We start from the raw sequence: 25,916 nt of genomic DNA, 5'->3' as shown, positions 1-25,916 counted from the left end.
GAAGGGGCCTTAAAGTATTGACAAACTTTGAGGATGAATGTTTCTTCTGGCTGGAGCTTGAGGTCCACTGTTGTCTTTCTGATGACTTTTTCAAACTCTGTGTCTTGCTCTGTCTGCACTTCCAAGTCCAGAAACAGGTCTCCTAACAGTTCCAAGAAGACTTTCACATCCTCAGTCACAATTTTAGACATATTGGATTCCCTCAGAGCACACATCAGGACCTGAGAAATAATGTGGTTGTTTAATTTGTTTAAGGGCATATGTTACTCTTCAAGGATATGAGATGGTATGCACAGTTTTGCCAGACCTGGTCCTCTGGTCTTGTCCTATCTTTTCTTCTCAGTCTCCCTGCTATGAGCAAGACAGACTTGACAGCGCGCAAACCCCAGTCATAGTGGTCCTAACAAAAACAGGAAATAGACAGAAATCATTTTTAATAGTGCACTGTGATGAATTACTAAATAAATAAGTAAACTCCCAGCTGTAAGCTAAAATTGGACAGCACCTGTGTAGACAATATTTCTTTACAGAGAGTGTACAGAGTGATAAACTTCTTGGCTAAAAGCTTAGCAGTACGGAAACCCTCTGCCACCAACATGATCTCACAAATGAGTTCGGTGTCAGGCACCACCATAGCACAAGGTCTGGAAGAGAAAACAAAGATCACAATGTTATGCTGTATATAAGCAGATAATAAAAATTAAACGTGTCTTTCACACCTGAAAAGAGCTTTGAGGTTCTCTGGTAGCTCTGTTCTTCCTGCATAGCCGGGGTTCATAGTGATAAAAATCCCCACTGAAGGTTTCAACACAATGTCCTTATCTAGAAAGAAGAACCTGCAACGTTGTGCAGATAGTTAATAAAAAATAAAAGTAAAACGTGGTGGACATTAAAGTTGCATCATTCCAGCTTTGATGACTCACGTTTTTCTTTTTGATCGAATGGCATCCTGTATGCTTTTGACCTGCACTGCTACTACTGACAGAACATCTACAGCAATACGATTGAACTCATCGAAGCAGCCCCAAGCTCCGGTCTGGACTAGGCCCTTGTAGATGTTTCCAATGAACTGAACACAAGAATCACATAGGCAAATATTTCCTTCGATGCACGATCTGCTATCTCACAAGATGCTGCCAAAGCAGATTTTTGATGTGGCTGTGCCAAACAGTGACTTAGGGAGTTTCAAGGAGTCTTCCCTTCATGCTTCATGAGGGACGATAACATTTTGGTATCTCTGTACATAATCCAGCATGCAGATACCTCATTGCTGAGGATCCTAGCAACCGGAAGAGGCTAAGGAGGCACCCACATTTCACCAGACTGAGGCCACTTTTGAGAGGTGGGGAAAAATTGATTGCCTGTCTTCCTGTTTACCAAGAAGGCAATAAGGCATTACCATAGTGTGGCAGATATGCAACAGCAGCAAATGGTCATACACCTAACCTATATTAGATTTGGGTTCGTCAAATTATTCACAACATACAAAAATATTTCCCTTCTGTATCATATCACCACAAGATGAAAGAAAAGGTAATCAATTATGATTCTTTGCATTCTATAAGATTATCTCGTCAATGGAAGAGATAATCTTATAGACCCCTCCATGTTTGTAAAAACACAGAGGGGGTCACTTAATTATCATCAAGGTTAAAAAAGAAATTCCTTTTCAATGTTAGGATAAATGACTTTATATCAAAAAAAAACCTTGAGGGTAACTCGCTGAGTTGAGTCAGTCAGTCCAAAATTTTCTTTCTATACTTAGTGGTTATTGAGATACAGTGAAGAGTCAGTTCCATTATGTCAAATATCAAAACAGACATTACTTATTTTCAGTAGAAGTGTTTAATTTGAGCAAACAGAAACAGAGTCACTTACCCCTAAGAGCTGCTTTCTAGCCTCAGTTATTACTCAGGGCTGAGTTGCAGGTAAATTCTCTTATTTTTGGTTGCTACCATGGTAACACTTCAATTTTGCCAAAATGTTTTGTTCAAACCTAAAGTTACTTGTATCTTGCCAATAAAGTGATGCCAAAATTAAAATTAGATGACTAACAGTTCCTGATACCATATGACATATTGTCCAGAAAAGCATCCACAGAAGCGTCAATACTTAGGGGACTATGTGTAAGTTTTTTGGTAAGTACATGTGTCAAGCAACCCTTAACTTGAATAAGCAGTTTAGAAAATAAGTGGATGGATGGACATGTGTTAAACAATTCATTGGGTCTTTAAGTAGCAAAGATTTCCATACCTTGTAATCCATCTGTTCAGAACAGTTAAAGACATACACCATCATGCCCAATGCTCTGCCGAGGTCCTTAGTGGTCTCCGTTTTTCCTGTTCCAGCAGGCCCTGATGGAGCTGCACTCATGGTCAAGTGGAGAGACTGAGTCAAAGTGATGTAGCACCTAAGAAAATACAGGTGGCACAAACACAACGAGAAAAAGTACAATTTAGCACCCCTAATGCATTAATACATTACATGCACAGAGGCAAGCAGAGTTACCGATCTGTCAGTGGAGTGATTACTAGACGCGGGGTATTTCCCAGATACTCGTAAGAGTAAAGGAACTGAGCATCACAGATGTTGACGAAACAGTGACGCTGCAGCTCATTCCAGGAATGCCGGAGCTGAGAAAGCCACTGGAAGGCCTGTGAGGTGGTAACCTGTGAACACAGGGGACTGCCATCAAAATGATTACATGTCACAAGAAATGCAGGACAAGTGGGACAATAGTAGTGGGAAGTAAAACAGGCTTACACTTTGAACCACTTAAAAATCCCAATATATTATTGAAGTTGTACATTCTTTGGAAAGACCAACAGATTTTTCCAATTCAAAGAATATTATTAAGATGCAAATTGTGACAGTCTTTTTTCATAAATGAGCTATATCAACTCCCCCCCCCCCTAAACAGCACTGTGATGTTTGTTTTTTTACTCGTATTATCCAACCAAAATAATCCACTTAAACAAATAAAATAGTGATAATGAAATCATGCAGTCGTGTTAACCTTCTGGGCAATGAGGCAGGCTGCAACATCTCTAGCATGCACATCAATAGTGCATATTGTCATGATCTTCTGTCTGTCACCTGCGCTCAGCTCGGACAACAACATGTTGATCAATGAATTCAGCTGAAAAATCTAAAGGAGAGAAAGAAACATTCAGCCATGGCTAAGGAAATAAACAGCAATTTAGAATTTTAAAAAATAACTGCTTAGTGCATTATTTATTGTCTCAATATCAATGGTGGGCACAGTTCAACTAATCAGATAACAAGTGTTCCACTAACTTTAAGTCAACTAACAAAAAAACAAGCAACAAAACAAGCCAAAGATAAATTCATATAATCAAAGTGTTGGTAGCTTCATCTAAATGATTCAGCACTTTATAGGTTCAGAGTCATCATAGTTAAATTTTCAGTTAGCGGATTAGCAGTTGTAAAAACTAACTTTTTGCTTCATATAAAGTTTTCAAGTTGAGGTAATGAAGGAGACAGTGTACATAAAGATATTAAATATTCTGAAATTTAGAACTGATGTGTATCACTTTCTGTGCAATTGGCTGAATCTACATTTTCAGTCTGCAGTTACAGTCGGTTCACATCTGAATTTAGACTGCAGAACTTGGCTAGGCTGAAATAAAAATAAACCAAAGTTAAAGACTGTTATTTTTTAAAACAATTAAAAGTAATATTATTACTGTAATCAGCACAGTACACTGGGGTTGAAGGGAAAGAAAGATTATTCAAACAACAGCCAAGAACGTTAACCTCAAGTAGTGGTGCTGAAAAGCACAAGAGTGATGATACTGCACAGCTTCAGAAACACATCAGTTAATGACTAATGACATTTTGATGGAAACATTCTCTCATTCAGTTATGGATTTCAAACAAATCAGACAAACATAAAAACACCAAGACAAAAAAAAAAAAAAAAAAAAAAAAAACTGAAGTAAAAAAAAACAATATAAAATTGAATTTGAGAGAGAAAGATGCTTGAAAAATTAAATCTATTAGAGACTTAAATGAGGAGTATCATTTGCATTGTGAGAGAGCATCAGCTATAACATCGTGGGCATGTTTCTCTGGGCATGATCAAGTGGTAAGCTTTGATGGTCTCAGATGAAGCCCACTCGGAAGAAGAAAAAGCTGCTGTGGCTTGATTGGCGGCTTGAGGTTGGCTCCAAAAGCGAGCAGGTTCCCATTTAAATCCATGTTAAAATTTCCAACTTTAGATCAGAAATAGACATGTTTACAGCCTGGTACTAAAAACTGTTTAGGTCTCTATAGACAGCTTCCTCCTCCATCACAACTGTATGGGGGTGACTTTTTTCTAACTTCTTTGTTTGTGTTTTAAATTATAAAGTTATGTATAATTAGGGGTGTGGTTACTTTGAGCGACAGCTGCTGAGCTGAATTCATCAGATTTGCTCGATGCGACCGCTAGTTGTTGTGGAGGGCTGCGTCTGTCAATTTGGGCATTTTATTACAAACACCTGGAATAATACGGCTTGTTGTGTGGTTAAAGGTCCTAATGGATCACATAAGATGGCCTTGCAGCAATATTCACATTGAGTGAAATTCTCATCTTAATGTTTACCATTAATGAACAATTACTGAGAAAACAAGTGGCTCATAACTTTTATAGTGGAGTAGCTTCCTGATTGGCACTGTTGCCTCACAGCATGAAGTTCATGGGATCACTTCCCACCTAGTCCTTTGTGTGTAGAGTCTGCATGTTTTCCCCATGTTTGCGTGGGTACCCTCTGGGTGCTCTGGCTTCCTATCACATCCAAAGACATGCAGGTTAAATGAATTGGAAACTTTAAATTGTCCGTAGGTGTGCAGGTGTGAATGTGTTTGTCTGTCTATAAGTGGCCCTACAATAGACTGCCGTCCTGTCCAGGATGTACCCTGCCTCACACCCTATGACTGGTCAGATAGGCTCCAGCCCCCGTGACCCTTGACTGGAGTAAGCGAGTGCATAAAATGAATTTTGAAAGGTGGGCATAGACCATTTTGTCTTTCTGGTTGGTTGCCATCCAGTAGCTGGGGCAATACCATGGTGTGGTGGATGCAGCACAGTGCAACATCAGCACACTCTCCTGCCCTTTACTTGATTTGAACTTGGTTTATTTATATATGCCAAATCATAAGACACATCAAAGCACTCCACTATCCACTAGACCTAACCCACCCAAGCACATTGGTGACAGTGGACAGGAAAAACTCTGTAGATGGTTTTTGCTACATTGCAGAAAGAGACCTCAAGCAGACTAGACTTCATGGAGTGCCACCTGCTGTGTTAAGACAGAACAGAAGGCACAACACACGACTGACAAGACATTGAGTAACTTATAATGACACCCCCCACCCCCACCCCCATCCTCCCTCCCACATGCACGGTCGGGATTTTATAAATGTTTTGGGTTGTTTGTTATAAAAGATAAGAATTTTTTGTACTTGCTTCAATAATATGTGGTCAACAATGCAAAGATGACAATTACTTTTGTTTAGGGTCTTTATAAAGCAAACGTTTCCAAAAACTTTTCTTCATCTTCTTTTTTAAAAGTGTCTTCTTGATAATGCATTCAACTAAAAATATTTTAGTGTATATATACACACACTAAAATGTACCTGTTTCTTATTGTAGTCTTTAAGTGCAGACTCAAATCCTTCCTCCAGTCTTTTAAACACAAGTTCCATGTCATTACTCCACCAGATCTGAGATCCAGTTAGGGCCACTTGGGCAGGGAAGTCCAGAATCCACTGTTCTCTGGATCTGTCCTCATACACAGTCAAGGCCTCAGACAAGTGACCTCTGATACACTGCTTCATGGATTCCTCCAAGCATGTAAGCCATGCCTCAACCTGATAGTAAAAAAGAAAACAAGTACTCTCTCATCATCAGCTGACACTTTCTGAGGACTGACTGCTAACTGAGACTGATTGTGAACTTACCGGCCCATCACAGCAACATTCGGATCGGAATGGGACGAACTCCCTTTGCTTGCTGTACATACCCACTGCCCGTTTAGGATTATCTGAATGCTCTGTCTGGGAGAACACAAGATCTGCCATGTTGTCAAATAATTTTGGAAGGTAGGCAGTTACCTGTAAAACAAAATATGTCACCTCGTTTTATGAAAGAACTGTCAGCATAAAAATATTGCAAAAATGAGAGGAAATTCTAGATAAATGGACCTCTCGAGGACGACTCCCTTTGGATAGTATGTCTAACAAGTCTGCAGATGAAATAAAGTAGAAACGTGGGAAAGCAAGTCTCTTTGTTTCCAGGTATTCAGCAAGAGCTTTTTCACACAAAGCCAATCTGTTAGAAGATAGGGTGTAGCATCAGTGAGCGTAAATATCAAACTGTCAAAAACAGAACGAATTCCAAAGACCAAAGCAAACCGCTTCTGTAGATTCTCCAAAGTCTCATAGAGATGAGGCTTGTTGGTAGCCTCAATAACATTTTTTGTCTTAGCACTATCAAGCATTAACTCCTGCAAAAAACAAAATATGAACATTAAAATTTTGAAAACAGTGGAATCTGTTAATATTATAGTATAATATTATTATTTATGTTCATGTACCTGAAATTCAGCATCTACAGCTTGAAATCTGTGTGCATCTATAGGCAGGTATTTGGAGATGTCATCACAGCCTTTGAAGATGCTTTCCAAGTAAGTCCATGTTCTCTGAACCTCCATCCAGATCATCAACACCGAATCAGTCACAGTCAGTGTGTTCTGTATTTCCAAAACCTGGGACATGAAGTGCTCCACGTGCTTGCTGTGAAAGATGCCTTGGAGCTGGACCTTGATGGTTAGGACAAAATCAGAAGGATTTTCTCCAATGTCAAACTATAAGACATACAGCTAACACCATCTAAAACAAATCTAAAACCAAAAAGATTAATATCATGATAAATAAAACCACATAAGTTATATTGAGAAACATATTCTTCTTTTCCTCACCAGCATGGGATATGATTAAAAAAAAGTGGAGAAAGGCCACAATCTGTTTACAGAAAGATGGAGGCACTGAAGTGGCAAGATGTCTAATTGCTGGTTTGTAACCACAACACATCTGGTGCACAAAGACTACAACCATGCAACAATGCACTCTGTCCAACACCCGACATAAATCTGAGAACTCAATAGGGACCTCTCAGCTCTCAGATGTGCTGCTCACCAGTCAGACGCGGCAGCTCTTCTGCATCTCTATTCAAAGCCTTATTATAGGTTCTTCTCACAGACATCTGAGCTTAAGAGCCATGTTCTGTGCATTACACATATTACCAGAGGTATTGTTTTCAGTACTATTTGTCTGCCTGGTGACGTACCCCACCCTTTCACCAAGTTTTAAGTAAATCAGTTTTGCAGTTTTTGTGTAATCCACCTAACATTTAGCATTTAGCACCTTGTTATTTTTTAATTGTTTTTGCGGTGTTTGTATCTCCAAATGAGATTACTTTGTATATGTTTTATTATATTTAAACTCTCATGGCTAGGTTATTACTAGCTGTTAGTTTTTTTCTAGTTAATTTCCTGGTTTAATGTGTTTTCACCTACTAGGTGCTATTTGTACTTTTTTGCCATAACCCTTTGTAGGTACTTCACTCAATAAAGTATTACACTTATCTTTAATAGTTACAGAGACATTTGTGAAGTACTGGTTGAGGTACACACTCTTACAGCATTTACTATTATTGCACTGTAACATTACAAGAAATAAATTAAAACAAATCAAATAAAAAAATACCTGATGATCCTCAAGAGTTTCGATAAGTCCTTCATCACATTTGAGTAATGGCACAGAGGTCTGATAATGATCTTCATATGTAAACTCCATTGACACCCATGTTTGACTTATTTCTGTTACAATCTGAAAGACAGAAAACACAGCAGATTGCTGAGACTAACTGACATTTACCAAAAGTCTTCAGGAGTAACCTGCGTAGTCATCTGTCACCACCATCAACAGCAGCATACAAAACATATTCTTGACTGCTGCCCCATGAACCTTAAATATGCAACACAAAGTCTGCTTTTGTTTCCAGGTGCATGGTCTCTTTCTGGCATTAGCTGATTCCATAGAGGATTCAGTCGCAGTGATATTTACTTTCAGTGTTCCACAGGCTCAAATCTTTAAAAATAGAAAAAGAAAAGCCATGATCTTAAAGTACAAATCACTACTAAATAAAATGTCAAATGAGCTGACTATTCTAAATAAATAAAGACTTGTGAAAATATTGATATACGAGGTCTGTTAGAAAAGTATCCGACCTTATTATTTTTTTCAAAAACCATATGGATTTGAATCATGTGTGATTGCGTCAGCCAAGCTTGAACCCTCGTGCGCATGCGTGAGTTTTTCATGCCTGTCGGTTGCGTCATTCGCCTGTGAGCAGGCTATGAGTGAGGTGTGGTCCACCCCTCCCGTCTATTTTTTTATTGCGAATAAATGTCTGAACGATTTGGATCTTTGCTGCATCAATTTTTTTCCAGAAACTGTAAGAGACCAGGTGGACACCGTTCGAAAAATTAATATGGCTTTCAGGGACGATTTTATGGGGATTAAACAGATTACGGGGTGTCACTGCGGATGGCCCACAACTGCTGAGAGCGCCGATGGACAGGCTGACACCCCGCACAAACAACCAGATCATTTCCAATGTGAAAGCTTTGTTGATCTGGGACCTCGTCTGACTTTCACAAAAAGGCAGAAGATGTGGACATCAGCACTTTTTCCGGCACATTCCACCGTTACAGGAGGTTTTTTTTCATGGAAAAGAAGCCGAAGGACGCGCCACGGAGCCGTTCATTACGCGGGACAAAACCACCTCGGTGTTGGTCTCACAGGACGGCTTAAAGGTGGATTTCAGATGGATTCCGGTTGCTTTCCAGTCGTGTGAATATCTGATTGTGATTGTGCATGAGCTGAACATGCCAGAACATGTCCTGTGAGGCTTCATCACAGCGTTTCTTTTCGCCATGCAGCTCCGCCGCGCCTTTGTTCCTCTTTCCATGACAAAAACTCCTGTAACAGTGGAATGTGCAGTTCATTTCTAAACTGGACGCTGTCTTGATCCGGTATGTCCTCTGACTAGCACAGGAATTGTGAAAAGACGTGGACATCAGCACTTTTTCCGGCACATTCAGACAGACGTGCGGAGGAGTTTGGCGCGTTGTGGTGCAGCCACTCGGCACAAAGAAACGCCGTGCTGAAGCCTCACAGGACATGTTGGGGCTTGTCCAGCTCAAGCTCAATTTCTCAGATATTCACACGACAGAAAAGCAACCGGAATCCGTCTGAAAGCCGTCCTGAGAGACCAACACCGAGGTGGTTTTGTGCCGCGTCAAGAGCGGCACGGTGGCGCGTCCCTCGGCTTCTTTTTCCATGAAAAAAACTGTGTCGGAAAAAGTGCTGACGTCCACATCTTCTGCCTTTTTGTGAAAGTCAGACGAGGTCCCGGATCAACAAAGCTTTCACGTTGGAAATGATCTGGTTGTTTGTGCGGGGTGTCAGCCTGTCCATCGGCGCTGGGAGCGCGCTGCGTTCTCAGCAGTTGTGGGCCGTCCTTAAAGGGGCAGTAACACCCCGTAATCTGTTTAATCCCCAAAAAATCGTCCCTGAAAGCCATATTAATTTTTCGAACGGTGTCCACCTGGAGGTCTCTTACAGTTTCTGGAAAAAAATTGATGCAGCAAAGATCCAAATCATTCAGACATTTATTCGCAATAAAAAATAGACGAGAGGGGTAGACCACACCTCACTCAAAGCCTGCTCACAGGCGAATGAAGCAACCGACAGGCATGAAAAAACTCACGCATGCGCACAAGGGTTCAAGCTTGGCTGAGGCAATCACACGTGATTCAAATCCATATGGTTTTTGAAAAAAATAATAAGGTCAGATACTTTTCTAACAGACCTCGTACGGTAAAACTCACATATACTGGATTAAAACTCACATATAGTGGATTAAGACAGACCAGCAAATTTTATTATAATCTAAATCTCTTATATGTATAAAACAGACTAAACATGTTTTTTCTACATCCACTGCAAAGTGATACCTTAAAATCCTAAAGCCTGATTTATGCTTCTGCAACTCTGTGACCAAGTAAAGACGTCGATGTGCGCGTGACCCGTTAAAGTTCTCTGTTGCGTCTTTATGCAATATTCCATAGGAACAGCAGCTTTTTCTGAATTAATCTGTCCCTCAACGAGCTCCACTTCTTTATGCAAACATCACCCTCCAAACCAACAATACAGTACGTACAACTTCTATGAACTGCAGGTCATTTGAGCGTCTTTTTCCGACTCCATGTTGTGAAGGTGAACTTTTCTGCCAAACGTATTTGATCCACGATCAAAATGTAATCAGTGGACGCACTGCAAAAACTATTAAAATATGACGGGAGAGGAAGGATCAAAACTGTAATGTGACAAATCACAGCCTTTTGTGGTCTCTGATTTAGCAGGTGCACATCGGGCTGGGGGGAAGTGAGAGTTCACAGCTAGGCAGAGGGCTCTGATCTAAAGTGGTTCTTTTAGGTTGGTCACACCCAGGGATGAAACTTAACCCCATATTACAGTGCAAGCAACAAGCAGCATTTTGTTAATAATCACGGGCCTTAAGTTACACCCTGCCTCGTTTAGGTCCTGTGTCTGAGCACGGTTTGAAAAACATAAATGGCTGGTCTTTTAATAAGAGAAATACGGTACCCTCTTTCCTCGAATCGGCGAATGTCACTGCTGAACTTCATTTAGTACCTCTGTTACGGGGCACGTCCAGACTGCTCTATCCAGTATATGTTAGGGGTTTTTAATGAAAATGCACTGCAATCGGACGGGACGTTCTGTCTGATGTGAGTGAAAATCCGTTACACAAAATCCGGTATATACAGTGTTTATTTCATGGAAAAACATACAAAAGCAGTGGGACTTTTGCTTTTGTCTGATGAGTGCGTATATCCAGTTTGTACGATGGCGGTTAGGCGAGTTTTACTGTATAACCTAATGAACATATATTTACTTGAATTCTAAGGTGCGACTGAAGTTTTACTGTATCGCATTTTATTTTTGGTGCCATATGCCCTGAGAAATTAAGTTATAAACATGGGAAATTTAGCCTGATTTCACCTGCAGCTTATAAAGACTCAGAAATCTGAACCTCTCAGAAAACTTGAGTTTGATGACATCATGTGAGGCCATGCCTCTCCAGATGCTCTATTGAAATCAATCAGGGAAAACAGAATTTTTTTACAATGTGAAATGAGTGGTTTTTGTGTACTTTGATGGTGAATAAATCAAAATATTTAAGATGTGTTTTACGAGAATGCACTGCTTATTAGATGGACAGATTTTCCAAAGAAAATATTTTGAGGAGGAAACTGAGAGGGTTTTTTTTTTTTATAGTGCACATCAGACAGACTGCAGGAGTGACACAGACCACAGCGTGAATGGTCTTCATAATATAATGCAATGCTTTAAATACCCTCGGCTGTATGAGCATAAAAACAGAAAACAGAATGTGACTTTTTGGCCTCTTAAAATAAGTCAAGTTTAGCCATCTTTGAAAAGTGGCCAGACAGAAGCCACTCCTTAATAAGTAAAAGGCAGTAAAAGGCACGTGGCTGCCGTATGGAGTTTTTCAGCGACAGAAACTGGGACTAGTCAGGTTTGAGGGAAAGATGAATGCAGCAATGTACACAGACATCCAAGATAAAAACCAACTCCAGAGCGCTCTTGACTTCAGACTAGGGGACAGTTCATCTTTCAGCAAGACATTGACCCTAAGTACACAGCCAAGATATCAAAGGAGTGGATTCAGGACATCTCTGTGAATGTCCTTGAATGGCCCAGTCAGAGCCCAGACCTGAATCTGAATTAACATCTCTGGAGAGATCTGAAAATGGCTGTGCACCAACACTTCCCATCCAACTTAATGGAGCTTGAGAGGTGCTGCAAAAAGGAATGGGCAAAATTGCCCAAAGATATGTGACATTATATTCAAGAAGACTTGAGGCTGTAACTGCTTGAAAAAGTGCATCAACAAAGTAATGAGTAAAGGCTGTGAATACTTATCCTTCCATCCTTCCTTCTGCTTGTTGATCATAATTTTTTTAAATTCAAGCTATGATTTGAGAATGTCTAAGGATCTTAGGATGCTATTAAAGACAATGTTTATATAGTAGTGTTCAGAATAATAATAGTGCTATGTGACTAAAAAGATTAATCCAGGTTTTGAGTATATTTCCTATTGTTACATGGGAAACAAGGTACCAGTAGATTCAGTAGATTCTCACAAATCCAACAAGACCAAGCATTCATAATATACACACTCTTAAGGCTATAAAATTGGGCTATTAGTAAAAAAAAAGTAGAAAAGGGGGTATTCACAATAATAGTAGTGTGGCATTCAGTCAGAGTCAATTTGTTGAACAAACAGGTGTGAATCAGGTGTCCCCTATGTAAGGATGAAGCCAGCACCTGTTGAACAGGCTTTTCTCTTTGAAACCCTGAGGAAAATGGACGTTCAAGACATTGTTCAGAAGAAGAGCGTAGTTTGATTAAAAGTTGATTGGAGATGGGAAAACTTATACGCAGGTGCAAAAAAATTATAGGCTGTTCATCGACAATGATCTCCAATGCTTTAAAATGGACAAAAAAAAAACAGAGAAGCATGGAAGAAAATGGAAAACAATCATCAAAATGGATAGAAGAATAACCAGAATGGCAAAGGCTCACCCATTGATCAGCTCCAGGATGATCAAAGATAGTCTGGAGTTACTTGTAAGTGCTGTGAGAGTTAGAAGACGCCTGTGTGAAGCTAATGTATTTGCAAGAATCCCCCGCAAAGTCCCTCTGTTAAATAAAAGACGTGCAGAAGAGGTTACAATTTGCCAACGAACACATCAACTGGCCTAAAGAGAAATGGAGGAATATTTTGTGGACTGATGAGAGTAAATTGTTCTTTTTGGGTCCAAGGGCCGCAGACAGTTTGTGAGACGACCCCCAAACTCTGAATTCAAGTCACAGCTCACAGTGAAGACAGTGAAGCATGGTGGTGCAAGCATCATGATATGGGCATGTTTCTCCTACTATGGTGTTGGGCCTATATATCGCATACCAGGTATCATGGATCAGTTTGGATATGTCAAAATACTTGAAGAGGTCATGTTGCCTTATGCTGAAGAGGACATGCCCTTGAAATGGGTGTTTCAACAAGACAATGACCCCAAGCACACTAGTAAATGAGCAAAATCTTGGTTCCAAACCAACAAAATTAATGCCTCGCAGATGTGAAGAAATCATGAAAAACTGTGGTTATACAACTAAATACTAGTTTAGTGATTCACAGGATTGCTAAAAAAGCAGTTTGAACATAATAGTTTTGAGTTTGTAGTGTCAACAGCAGATGCTGCTATTATTGTGAACACCCCCTTTTCTACTGTTTTTTACTAATAGCCCAATTTCATAGCCTTAAGAGTGTGCATATCATGAATGTTTGGTCTTGTTGGATTTGTGAGAATCTACTGGTACCTTGTTTCCCATGTAACAATAAGAAATATACTCAAAACCTGGATTAATCTTTTTAGTCACATAGCACAACTATTATTACACTACTATACGTGCTATTCCTTAGTCTTTTTAATTTTTAATTTTTAATAAATTAGCAAAAAAAAAAAAAAAAAACCTTTTTGTGTTGCCATTATGGGGTGTTGCGAGTAGAATTAATTTACTCCAATTTTGTATAAGGCTGTAATGTGAAGCGCTGTGAATACTTTCTGGATGCACCGTAATTCTTATGAAGTTTTAAAGAATACTAAAAATATCTTAATGTCAGGGGAAAGAAGAACAGTCAGTCATTTTCTTGATGTTATCACAAAAACTATCATCATCCCAAAGTACTTTTAAAAATACTTAAATTATGTGTGATTTATCCTCATCAAGGCCAATGCTGACTCTAACCTGTGTCACAAAGCCCAACATAAACTTGGCTAAGGTCCTGAGAAAGTACGAGGTTTATTAGAAAACTAACCGGCAGTTTTATAAAAAAAAAAAAAACTATATGGATTTGAATCACGTGCGATTACACCAGACATGCTTGAACCCTCGTGCGTATGCGTGAGTTTTTTCACGCGTGTTGGTGACGTCATCCGCCTGTGGGCAGACTTTGAGTGAGCACTGGTCCAGCCCTCTCGCCTGAAATCCTTTGTCTGAGACGCTGCTGGAGACGGCGCGCGTTGCTTTATCAAAATTTTCAGGACCTGTGAAGGATATCCGAGTGGACACTATTCGAGAAATTCAGCTGGTTCTCGGTGAAAAGTTTAACGGCTGATGAGAGATTGTGGAGTTTCTTTCACTTTAAGGACAGCTCACAAAGCAGATCGGCGCGGCGTGGTTGGAGGTGGTGTCCGTCTGGCTGTTTCGAGCTGAAAACATCCTAATTTAAGGCTCTGTTCACCCAGGTCGTCGTCAGAGAACAGAGAAGTTTCAGAAGAAGTCGGCATGAGGAGTTTATGCGGACATTCCACTGTTAAAGATTTTGTAATGAAAGAACGTGCGGGCAAATTCGCCGAGTCGGTTCTGTGATGACACCGCAAATCCGTCTGCGCCGCGACAGGAAAAACACCTCTGTGTTGAAAACCATTTGTAAAATTCAGGCGGCTTTTGATGGCTTTCAACAAGTGAGTATCTGAGAAATTGTTTAACAGCTGGGCATGTTCCAACTTGTCCGTTAAGGTTTCCAATGGAGGTGTTTTTCCTGTCGCGACCCCCCACGGTCAGGTCCGGCCCGACATGCGAATCTGCCCGCACGTTCTTTCATTACAAAATCTCCTTTAACAGTGGAATGTCGCATAAACTCCTCATGCCGACTTCTTCTGAAACTTCTCTGTTCTCTGACGACGACCTGGGTGAACAGAGCCTGAAATGTGGAAGTTTTCAGCTTGAAACAGCGAGACAACGCCGCCTCGGAGCGCAGATTGCCGTCAGGCACCGTGAGCCGTCCTTAAAGCGACACTTACAGACCAAAATCTCTCATCAGCCGTTAAAATTTTACAGAAAACCAGCTGAATTTATCGAATGGTGTCCACTCAGTTGTGCCTTACAATTTTGAAAAAAATTTTGATCAAACAAAGCAGCAGTCTCTGAGCCATTCCTAAACAACGAAAAAATCAACGAGAGGGTGGGCCACTCCTCACTCAAAGACTGCCCACAGGCGAATGACGTAACCGACAGGCGTGAAAAAACTCTCGCATGCCCATGAGGGTTCAAGCATGTCTGATGTAATCACACGTGATTCAAATCCATATGGTTTTTGAAAAAAATAATAAGGTCGGATTCTTTTCTAATAGACCTCGTATAATGAGAGTTACGAATGTAACTACGGTTCTATGAATTCCGGATGACCGCCAGAGGGCGGTGTTTTAGCACCTGGATTACTACATGTGTGCAAGCACAGAGAGGTTGAGAATATATACCAACAAAGTCACGCCACTGGATGCGACCTGGGTGAAGTCACTGGTTGTCTTTATATGCCAGACGCACCCAGCGCTCGCTTCTTTTCGGAATGAACTCGCAAGACTCTGAGTGACAAGCAACTCTGGCGGTCATCTGGAATTCATAGAACCGTAGTTACATTTGTAACTCTCATTTTATTTCATTCCTCCTGACCGCCAGAGGGCGGTGGTTTAGCACCTGGATGACTTAATACTAACAAGGTCACGAAGAGTCACACTCACCTCGCATCAGCAGTGGGGAATGGAGGCAGACAACACCGCCGAAGTCACCGCAAGAGGAGCTGCCACATTCAGTCTGTAATAGCGGGCGAAGGTACAGGACGAAGTCCACGTAGCAGCAGCACAAATATCACTCAAAGGGACACCTCTCAGTGCAGCCCAGGAGGTGGACACCCTCTGGTGGAATGGCATGTAACCTCAGGAGGCTGAAGACCTCTGGACTTGTATACTTGTAAAATGGTATCCACGACCCAATGTAAACGTCGCTGCATTGAGACAACACAGCCTTTTTTGTGATCACCGTAACACACAAACAGGGCATCTGTTTTCCGGATCCCAGCAGTTGCACTAATGTACCGCTTCAACATTTGGCCAGGACACAGGGAACCTGAGACAGATAATCCTGGATCAGAATGCGGGGCATACACAGCCAAGGAAACTGGCTGGTTAACATGAAAAGTTGAAATTCTCTTGGGTAAGAAAGACAGATTAGGCCACAGCATAACCCCAGATCCGTCAGAATTCCATCGCAAACAGTCCTCAGCGACTGATAGGGCATGGAGCTCTCCCACCCGCTTAGCCGAAGATAGTGCAAGTAGAAAGGCAGTCTTCACTGACACCCATTTAAGGTCAGCACTTTCAACTGGTTTGAAAGGGGATAAGCTTAAACCCTCCAAGACTAGTGGAAGGTCCCATGAAGGTACATGTGCAAGCCTTGGAGGCCGCAAACGTAGAGCACCTTTCAAAAAACGATACACTAAGAGATGTGAACCCACTGACCGGCCATCAACGTAGACGGGCCAGGCAGAAATTGCAGCAACATAAACCTTCAAGGTAGCGACAGAAAGTCCTTTCTACAACAGTTCTTGTAAATATTTGAGTAGAATAGGCACAGGGCAATGCTCCGGGTCTAACTTTTGGTTCTTACACCACAGCGCAAACAGCTTACATCTGTGTCATACAAAGCCCTGGTGGAAGCAGCACGTGAGTTAAGGATAGTCTGAACAACAGCCTGGTCACAAAGCTTAACAAGGAGTCCGGCCCTTCAACGGCCACACATACAGTCAAAGGCGTTCTGGGTGAGGGTGCCAAATCCTCCCCTGTAGCTGTGACAACAAATCCTTCCTCTCCGGGAGAGCCCAAGGTTCCCCCTCGATGAGTTAGTAAATCATGGGAAACCAAATCCTCCCCGGCCATAACGGAGCAACCAGCAACACCCTGAGGCTGCTCTGGTCTATCCTGTGCAGTGTCAACATTAGCAGTGGGAGAGGGGGGAAGGCATAAAGGAGGCAGTCTGGCCACGAGTGAGCCAATGCATCCTGCCCCAGCGGGCTGTCTGGTTCCAAGAGGGAGTACCACTGTGTCGAGGTGCTTGAAGCGAAGAGGTCCACTTCCGCTACTCCATACTTCTGCCAGACTATCTGGACCACAATCGGGTTCAGTCTCCACTCTCCCGGTGGTGGTTTCTGTTTGGAGAGTAAATCCACAGTGCTGTTCTGTACGCCAGGCAGATGAACTGCCCTGACACTTTGAAGGCAAGGCAACGCCCATAGGAGAAGCCTCCGAGCTTCTGCCAATGAGTGATTGGACCTGGTGCCCACCTTGATGGTTTATGTGATAGATGGTAGATGTGTTGTCCGACCGGACAAAAACATGTCTTCCTCTCAGGGCCGGAAGGAAATGCTTGAGAGCCAGTCGCACAGTGCAAAGCTCCAGCACGTTTATGTTTTGAAGTCTCTCCTGAGGACTCCAGACACCCCTCACCATCCTGTGATTCCACATGGCCCCCCAACCTTTGAGTGATGCATCTGTAACAACCACATCTCAACGAGAAGGGATGGAGCCTAGAGGGACACCCTTGCAGATGAAGTCCACATTCCCCCATGGTCTGAGGTGCAGAAGGCACTGGTTGGAGAGTCATACAAGCCTGTGCTGATGCATGTTTGAGTTGAGGCCCAGGTTACTGATCCAAATCTGTAGAGGATGCAAGAACAGAAGTCCCAAAGGTACCACTAGCGACATTGCAGTCAGTTTGCCCATCAACCGGAGCAGCAAACCAAAAGGCAGTGTCACAGCCCGTTGAATGTGTGAGACAAGACGAATTACAATGTCCACTCTCTGCGGGGATGGCGATGCAGTCATAGTTAGGGAGTTGACGGCAATGCAAAATTCACTGTGAGTCCTGAGTGACATGGTTCAGTAGAAGAGCTGAGTCATGCACCTGCTTCTGAGTCAGAGCGCAGAAAAGCCAATCATCTAAGTAGGGTAGGATTCTTAATCCAAGAGCTTGCAGTGGGGCTAGTGCTGCAGCCATACATCTGGTAAATGTACGAAGGGTGAGAGAGAGGCCAAAAGAAAGCACCCTGAACTGGTATGCCTGACCCTCAATAGCAAAGCGGAGAAACTGCCTGTGACGAGGTGCCACTGGCACATGGAAATAGGCGTCCTTTAAGTCAACACTTGTGAACCAGTCTCCTGGTGTGATAGCTTGAAGGACGTCTACTGTGCGGAGCATGTGAAACTGCAGCACCTTGAGATAATAATTCAGACGTCGGAGATCGAGGATAGGATGAAAGCCGCCATCCTTGTTCGGAACAAGGAAGTAAACTGAATAGAACCCCCTGAACTGGTCTGAACTGTGAACTGGCTCTATGGCTCTCCTTCTCCAGGAGTTCCAAAATCTCCCATTGTAGGGCGGCAGACTGCACCAGGTCGGAAACAACAGTCATTCTCACTCCATTGAACTTTGGAGGACAACATCTGAACTGAATTCTGTAACCCTCGAACAAGGTTGAAATGACCCATGGGTCTTTAACTTGAGCCTCCCAGTGGCTGAGATGATTTAGTGAAAAGAACTTGAGCCTTCCGGTGGCTGAGATGATTTAGTGAAAAACGGCTGGTGGCAAACATTGGCAGTCAGACCCAACCACTTCTGCCTTGCATCCCTGAGGACCTCTGGGTGCGATTACGGGAAGCTCTGTGAAACCATTCAGTTCTCGGGGGTCTGCCCATAGGCTCCCGAAAGGCAGGCCGCTGGGAGAGCTGGCCCTCAACTGCGAAGGCAGAGCGCTCTTGACTTCAGACTAGGGGACAGTTCATCTTTCAGCAAGACATTGACCCTAAGTACACAGCCAAGATATCAAAGGAGTGGATTCAGGACATCTCTGTGAATGTCCTTGAATGGCCCAGTCAGAGCCCAGACCTGAATCTGAATTAACATCTCTGGAGAGATCTGAAAATGGCTGTGCACCAACACTTCCCATCCAACTTAATGGAGCTTGAGAGGTGCTGCAAAAAGGAATGGGCAAAATTGCCCAAAGATATGTGACATTATATTCAAGAAGACTTGAGGCTGTAACTGCTTGAAAAAGTGCATCAACAAAGTAATGAGTAAAGGCTGTGAATACTTATCCTTCCATCCTTCCTTCTGCTTGTTGATCATAATTTTTTTTAAATTCAAGCTATGATTTGAGAATGTCTAAGGATCTTAGGATGCTATTAAAGACAATGTTTATATAGTAGTGTTCAGAATAATAATAGTGCTATGTGACTAAAAAGATTAATCCAGGTTTTGAGTATATTTCCTATTGTTACATGGGAAACAAGGTACCAGTAGATTCAGTAGATTCTCACAAATCCAACAAGACCAAGCATTCATAATATACACACTCTTAAGGCTATAAAATTGGGCTATTAGTAAAAAAAAAGTAGAAAAGGGGGTATTCACAATAATAGTAGTGTGGCATTCAGTCAGAGTCAATTTTGTTGAACAAACAGGTGTGAATCAGGTGTCCCCTATGTAAGGATGAAGCCAGCACCTGTTGAACAGGCTTTTCTCTTTGAAACCCTGAGGAAAATGGGACGTTCAAGACATTGTTCAGAAGAAGAGCGTAGTTTGATTAAAAAGTTGATTGGAGATGGGAAAACTTATACGCAGGTGCAAAAAAATTATAGGCTGTTCATCGACAATGATCTCCAATGCTTTAAAATGGACAAAAAAAAAAACAGAGAAGCATGGAAGAAAATGGAAAACAATCATCAAAATGGATAGAAGAATAACCAGAATGGCAAAGGCTCACCCATTGATCAGCTCCAGGATGATCAAAGATAGTCTGGAGTTACTTGTAAGTGCTGTGAGAGTTAGAAGACGCCTGTGTGAAGCTAATGTATTTGCAAGAATCCCCCGCAAAGTCCCTCTGTTAAATAAAAGACGTGCAGAAGAGGTTACAATTTGCCAACGAACACATCAACTGGCCTAAAGAGAAATGGAGGAATATTTTGTGGACTGATGAGAGTAAAATTGTTCTTTTTGGGTCCAAGGGCCGCAGACAGTTTGTGAGACGACCCCCAAACTCTGAATTCAAGTCACAGCTCACAGTGAAGACAGTGAAGCATGGTGGTGCAAGCATCATGATATGGGCATGTTTCTCCTACTATGGTGTTGGGCCTATATATCGCATACCAGGTATCATGGATCAGTTTGGATATGTCAAAATACTTGAAGAGGTCATGTTGCCTTATGCTGAAGAGGACATGCCCTTGAAATGGGTGTTTCAACAAGACAATGACCCCAAGCACACTAGTAAATGAGCAAAATCTTGGTTCCAAACCAACAAAATTAATGCCTCGCAGATGTGAAGAAATCATGAAAAACTGTGGTTATACAACTAAATACTAGTTTAGTGATTCACAGGTTTGCTAAAAAAGCAGTTTGAACATAATAGTTTTGAGTTTGTAGTGTCAACAGCAGATGCTGCTATTATTGTGAACACCCCCTTTTCTACTGTTTTTTACTAATAGCCCAATTTCATAGCCTTAAGAGTGTGCATATCATGAATGTTTGGTCTTGTTGGATTTGTGAGAATCTACTGGTACCTTGTTTCCCATGTAACAATAAGAAATATACTCAAAACCTGGATTAATCTTTTTAGTCACATAGCACAACTATTATTACACTACTATACGTGCTATTCCTTAGTCTTTTTAATTTTTAATTTTTAATAAATTAGCAAAAAAAAAAAAAAAAAAAACCTTTTTGTGTTGCCATTATGGGGTGTTGCGAGTAGAATTAATTTACTCCAATTTTGTATAAGGCTGTAATGTGAAGCGCTGTGAATACTTTCTGGATGCACCGTAATTCTTATGAAGTTTTAAAGAATACTAAAAATATCTTAATGTCAGGGGAAAGAAGAACAGTCAGTCATTTTCTTGATGTTATCACAAAAACTATCATCATCCCAAAGTACTTTTAAAAATACTTAAATTATGTGTGATTTATCCTCATCAAGGCCAATGCTGACTCTAACCTGTGTCACAAAGCCCAACATAAACTTGGCTAAGGTCCTGAGAAAGTACGAGGTTTATTAGAAAACTAACCGGCAGTTTTATAAAAAAAAAAAAAAACTATATGGATTTGAATCACGTGCGATTACACCAGACATGCTTGAACCCTCGTGCGTATGCGTGAGTTTTTTCACGCGTGTTGGTGACGTCATCCGCCTGTGGGCAGACTTTGAGTGAGCACTGGTCCAGCCCTCTCGCCTGAATCCTTTGTCTGAGACGCTGCTGGAGACGGCGCGCGTTGCTTTATCAAAATTTTCAGGACCTGTGAAGGATATCCGAGTGGACACTATTCGAGAAATTCAGCTGGTTCTCGGTGAAAAGTTTAACGGCTGATGAGAGATTGTGGAGTTTCTTTCACTTTAAGGACAGCTCACAAAGCAGATCGGCGCGGCGTGGTTGGAGGTGGTGTCCGTCTGGCTGTTTCGAGCTGAAAACATCCTAATTTAAGGCTCTGTTCACCCAGGTCGTCGTCAGAGAACAGAGAAGTTTCAGAAGAAGTCGGCATGAGGAGTTTATGCGGACATTCCACTGTTAAAGATTTTGTAATGAAAGAACGTGCGGGCAAATTCGCCGAGTCGGTTCTGTGATGACACCGCAAATCCGTCTGCGCCGCGACAGGAAAAACACCTCTGTGTTGAAAACCATTTGTAAAATTCAGGCGGCTTTTGATGGCTTTCAACAAGTGAGTATCTGAGAAATTGTTTAACAGCTGGGCATGTTCCAACTTGTCCGTTAAGGTTTCCAATGGAGGTGTTTTTCCTGTCGCGACCCCCCACGGTCAGGTCCGGCCCGACATGCGAATCTGCCCGCACGTTCTTTCATTACAAAATCTCCTTTAACAGTGGAATGTCGCATAAACTCCTCATGCCGACTTCTTCTGAAACTTCTCTGTTCTCTGACGACGACCTGGGTGAACAGAGCCTGAAATGTGGAAGTTTTCAGCTTGAAACAGCGAGACAACGCCGCCTCGGAGCGCAGATTGCCGTCAGGCACCGTGAGCCGTCCTTAAAGCGACACTTACAGACCAAAATCTCTCATCAGCCGTTAAAATTTTTACAGAAAACCAGCTGAATTTATCGAATGGTGTCCACTCAGTTGTGCCTTACAATTTTGAAAAAATTTTGATCAAACAAAGCAGCAGTCTCTGAGCCATTCCTAAACAACGAAAAAATCAACGAGAGGGTGGGCCACTCCTCACTCAAAGACTGCCCACAGGCGAATGACGTAACCGACAGGCGTGAAAAAACTCTCGCATGCCCATGAGGGTTCAAGCATGTCTGATGTAATCACACGTGATTCAAATCCATATGGTTTTTGAAAAAAATAATAAGGTCGGATTCTTTTCTAATAGACCTCGTATAATGAGAGTTACGAATGTAACTACGGTTCTATGAATTCCGGATGACCGCCAGAGGGCGGTGTTTTAGCACCTGGATTACTACATGTGTGCAAGCACAGAGAGGTTGAGAATATATACCAACAAAGTCACGCCACTGGATGCGACCTGGGTGAAGTCACTGGTTGTCTTTATATGCCAGACGCACCCAGCGCTCGCTTCTTTTCGGAATGAACTCGCAAGACTCTGAGTGACAAGCAACTCTGGCGGTCATCTGGAATTCATAGAACCGTAGTTACATTTGTAACTCTCATTTTATTTCATTCCTCCTGACCGCCAGAGGGCGGTGGTTTAGCACCTGGATGACTTAATACTAACAAGGTCACGAAGAGTCACACTCACCTCGCATCAGCAGTGGGGAATGGAGGCAGACAACACCGCCGAAGTCACCGCAAGAGGAGCTGCCACATTCAGTCTGTAATAGCGGGCGAAGGTACAGGACGAAGTCCACGTAGCAGCAGCACAAATATCACTCAAAGGGACACCTCTCAGTGCAGCCCAGGAGGTGGACACCCTCTGGTGGAATGGCATGTAACCTCAGGAGGCTGAAGACCTCTGGACTTGTATACTTGTAAAATGGTATCCACGACCCAATGTAAACGTCGCTGCATTGAGACAACACAGCCTTTTTTGTGATCACCGTAACACACAAACAGGGCATCTGTTTTCCGGATCCCAGCAGTTGCACTAATGTACCGCTTCAACATTTGGCCAGGACACAGGGAACCTGAGACAGATAATCCTGGATCAGAATGCGGGGCATACACAGCCAAGGAAACTGGCTGGTTAACATGAAAAGTTGAAATTCTCTTGGGTAAGAAAGACAGATTAGGCCACAGCATAACCCCAGATCCGTCAGAATTCCATCGCAAACAGTCCTCAGCGACTGATAGGGCATGGAGCTCTCCCACCCGCTTAGCCGAAGATAGTGCAAGTAGAAAGGCAGTCTTCACTGACACCCATTTAAGGTCAGCACTTTCAACTGGTTTGAAAGGGGATAAGCTTAAACCCTCCAAGACTAGTGGAAGGTCCCATGAAGGTACATGTGCAAGCCTTGGAGGCCGCAAACGTAGAGCACCTTTCAAAAAACGATACACTAAGAGATGTGAACCCACTGACCGGCCATCAACGTAGACGGGCCAGGCAGAAATTGCAGCAACATAAACCTTCAAGGTAGCGACAGAAAGTCCTTTCTACAACAGTTCTTGTAAATATTTGAGTAGAATAGGCACAGGGCAATGCTCCGGGTCTAACTTTTGGTTCTTACACCACAGCGCAAACAGCTTACATCTGTGTCATACAAAGCCCTGGTGGAAGCAGCACGTGAGTTAAGGATAGTCTGAACAACAGCCTGGTCACAAAAGCTTAACAAGGAGTCCGGCCCTTCAACGGCCACACATACAGTCAAAGGCGTTCTGGGTGAGGGTGCCAAATCCTCCCCTGTAGCTGTGACAACAAATCCTTCCTCTCCGGGAGAGCCCAAGGTTCCCCCTCGATGAGTTAGTAAATCATGGGAAACCAAATCCTCCCCGGCCATAACGGAGCAACCAGCAACACCCTGAGGCTGCTCTGGTCTATCCTGTGCAGTGTCAACATTAGCAGTGGGAGAGGGGGGAAGGCATAAAGGAGGCAGTCTGGCCACGAGTGAGCCAATGCATCCTGCCCCAGCGGGCTGTCTGGTTCCAAGAGGGAGTACCACTGTGTCGAGGTGCTTGAAGCGAAGAGGTCCACTTCCGCTACTCCATACTTCTGCCAGACTATCTGGACCACAATCGGGTTCAGTCTCCACTCTCCCGGTGGTGGTTTCTGTTTGGAGAGTAAATCCACAGTGCTGTTCTGTACGCCAGGCAGATGAACTGCCCTGACACTTTGAAGGCAAGGCAACGCCCATAGGAGAAGCCTCCGAGCTTCTGCCAATGAGTGATTGGACCTGGTGCCCACCTTGATGGTTTATGTGATAGATGGTAGATGTGTTGTCCGACCGGACAAAAACATGTCTTCCTCTCAGGGCCGGAAGGAAATGCTTGAGAGCCAGTCGCACAGTGCAAAGCTCCAGCACGTTTATGTTTTGAAGTCTCTCCTGAGGACTCCAGACACCCCTCACCATCCTGTGATTCCACATGGCCCCCCAACCTTTGAGTGATGCATCTGTAACAACCACATCTCAACGAGAAGGGATGGAGCCTAGAGGGACACCCTTGCAGATGAAGTCCACATTCCCCCATGGTCTGAGGTGCAGAAGGCACTGGTTGGAGAGTCATACAAGCCTGTGCTGATGCATGTTTGAGTTGAGGCCCAGGTTACTGATCCAAATCTGTAGAGGATGCAAGAACAGAAGTCCCAAAGGTACCACTAGCGACATTGCAGTCAGTTTGCCCATCAACCGGAGCAGCAAACCAAAAGGCAGTGTCACAGCCCGTTGAATGTGTGAGACAAGACGAATTACAATGTCCACTCTCTGCGGGGATGGCGATGCAGTCATAGTTAGGGAGTTGACGGCAATGCAAAATTCACTGTGAGTCCTGAGTGACATGGTTCAGTAGAAGAGCTGAGTCATGCACCTGCTTCTGAGTCAGAGCGCAGAAAAGCCAATCATCTAAGTAGGGTAGGATTCTTAATCCAAGAGCTTGCAGTGGGGCTAGTGCTGCAGCCATACATCTGGTAAATGTACGAAGGGTGAGAGAGAGGCCAAAAGAAAGCACCCTGAACTGGTATGCCTGACCCTCAATAGCAAAGCGGAGAAACTGCCTGTGACGAGGTGCCACTGGCACATGGAAATAGGCGTCCTTTAAGTCAACACTTGTGAACCAGTCTCCTGGTGTGATAGCTTGAAGGACGTCTACTGTGCGGAGCATGTGAAACTGCAGCACCTTGAGATAATAATTCAGACGTCGGAGATCGAGGATAGGATGAAAGCCGCCATCCTTGTTCGGAACAAGGAAGTAAACTGAATAGAACCCCCTGAACTGGTCTGAACTGTGAACTGGCTCTATGGCTCTCCTTCTCCAGGAGTTCCAAAATCTCCCATTGTAGGGCGGCAGACTGCACCAGGTCGGAAACAACAGTCATTCTCACTCCATTGAACTTTGGAGGACAACATCTGAACTGAATTCTGTAACCCTCGAACAAGGTTGAAATGACCCATGGGTCTTTAACTTGAGCCTCCCAGTGGCTGAGATGATTTAGTGAAAAGAACTTGAGCCTTCCGGTGGCTGAGATGATTTAGTGAAAAACGGCTGGTGGCAAACATTGGCAGTCAGACCCAACCACTTCTGCCTTGCATCCCTGAGGACCTCTGGGTGCGATTACGGGAAGCTCTGTGAAACCATTCAGTTCTCGGGGGTCTGCCCATAGGCTCCCGAAAGGCAGGCCGCTGGGAGAGCTGGCCCTCAACTGCGAAGGCACGTGCGGCTCTG

General features: G+C 43.0%; 1 protein-coding gene across 1 annotated transcript in view; it reads right to left on the bottom strand.

Annotated features, from left to right (window-relative positions):
* LOC117514523 (dynein heavy chain 11, axonemal) overlaps nt 1–25,916 on the bottom strand; it is a 174,447-nt gene that overhangs the window by 107,075 nt on the left and 41,456 nt on the right. Inside the window, exons 25-38 of the mRNA XM_034175026.1 lie at nt 7,774–7,896; nt 6,603–6,827; nt 6,421–6,512; nt 6,211–6,337; nt 5,968–6,120; nt 5,644–5,877; nt 3,017–3,148; nt 2,509–2,669; nt 2,254–2,410; nt 924–1,069; nt 720–836; nt 506–644; nt 308–400; nt 27–221 (exon numbers count right to left, since the gene is read on the bottom strand). Coding sequence (XP_034030917.1) covers nt 27–221; nt 308–400; nt 506–644; nt 720–836; nt 924–1,069; nt 2,254–2,410; nt 2,509–2,669; nt 3,017–3,148; nt 5,644–5,877; nt 5,968–6,120; nt 6,211–6,337; nt 6,421–6,512; nt 6,603–6,827; nt 7,774–7,896 — 2,094 coding nt within the window. The remainder of the gene's footprint in view (nt 1–26; nt 222–307; nt 401–505; nt 645–719; nt 837–923; nt 1,070–2,253; nt 2,411–2,508; nt 2,670–3,016; nt 3,149–5,643; nt 5,878–5,967; nt 6,121–6,210; nt 6,338–6,420; nt 6,513–6,602; nt 6,828–7,773; nt 7,897–25,916) is intronic.

This window comes from Thalassophryne amazonica, chromosome 7 (genome assembly GCF_902500255.1).
Source record: "Thalassophryne amazonica chromosome 7, fThaAma1.1, whole genome shotgun sequence".
In the NCBI taxonomy this organism is placed as follows: Eukaryota; Metazoa; Chordata; class Actinopteri; order Batrachoidiformes; family Batrachoididae; genus Thalassophryne; species Thalassophryne amazonica.
The sequence above is the reverse complement of the archived record's forward strand: the minus strand, read 5'-3'. Positions and strand labels throughout refer to the sequence as shown.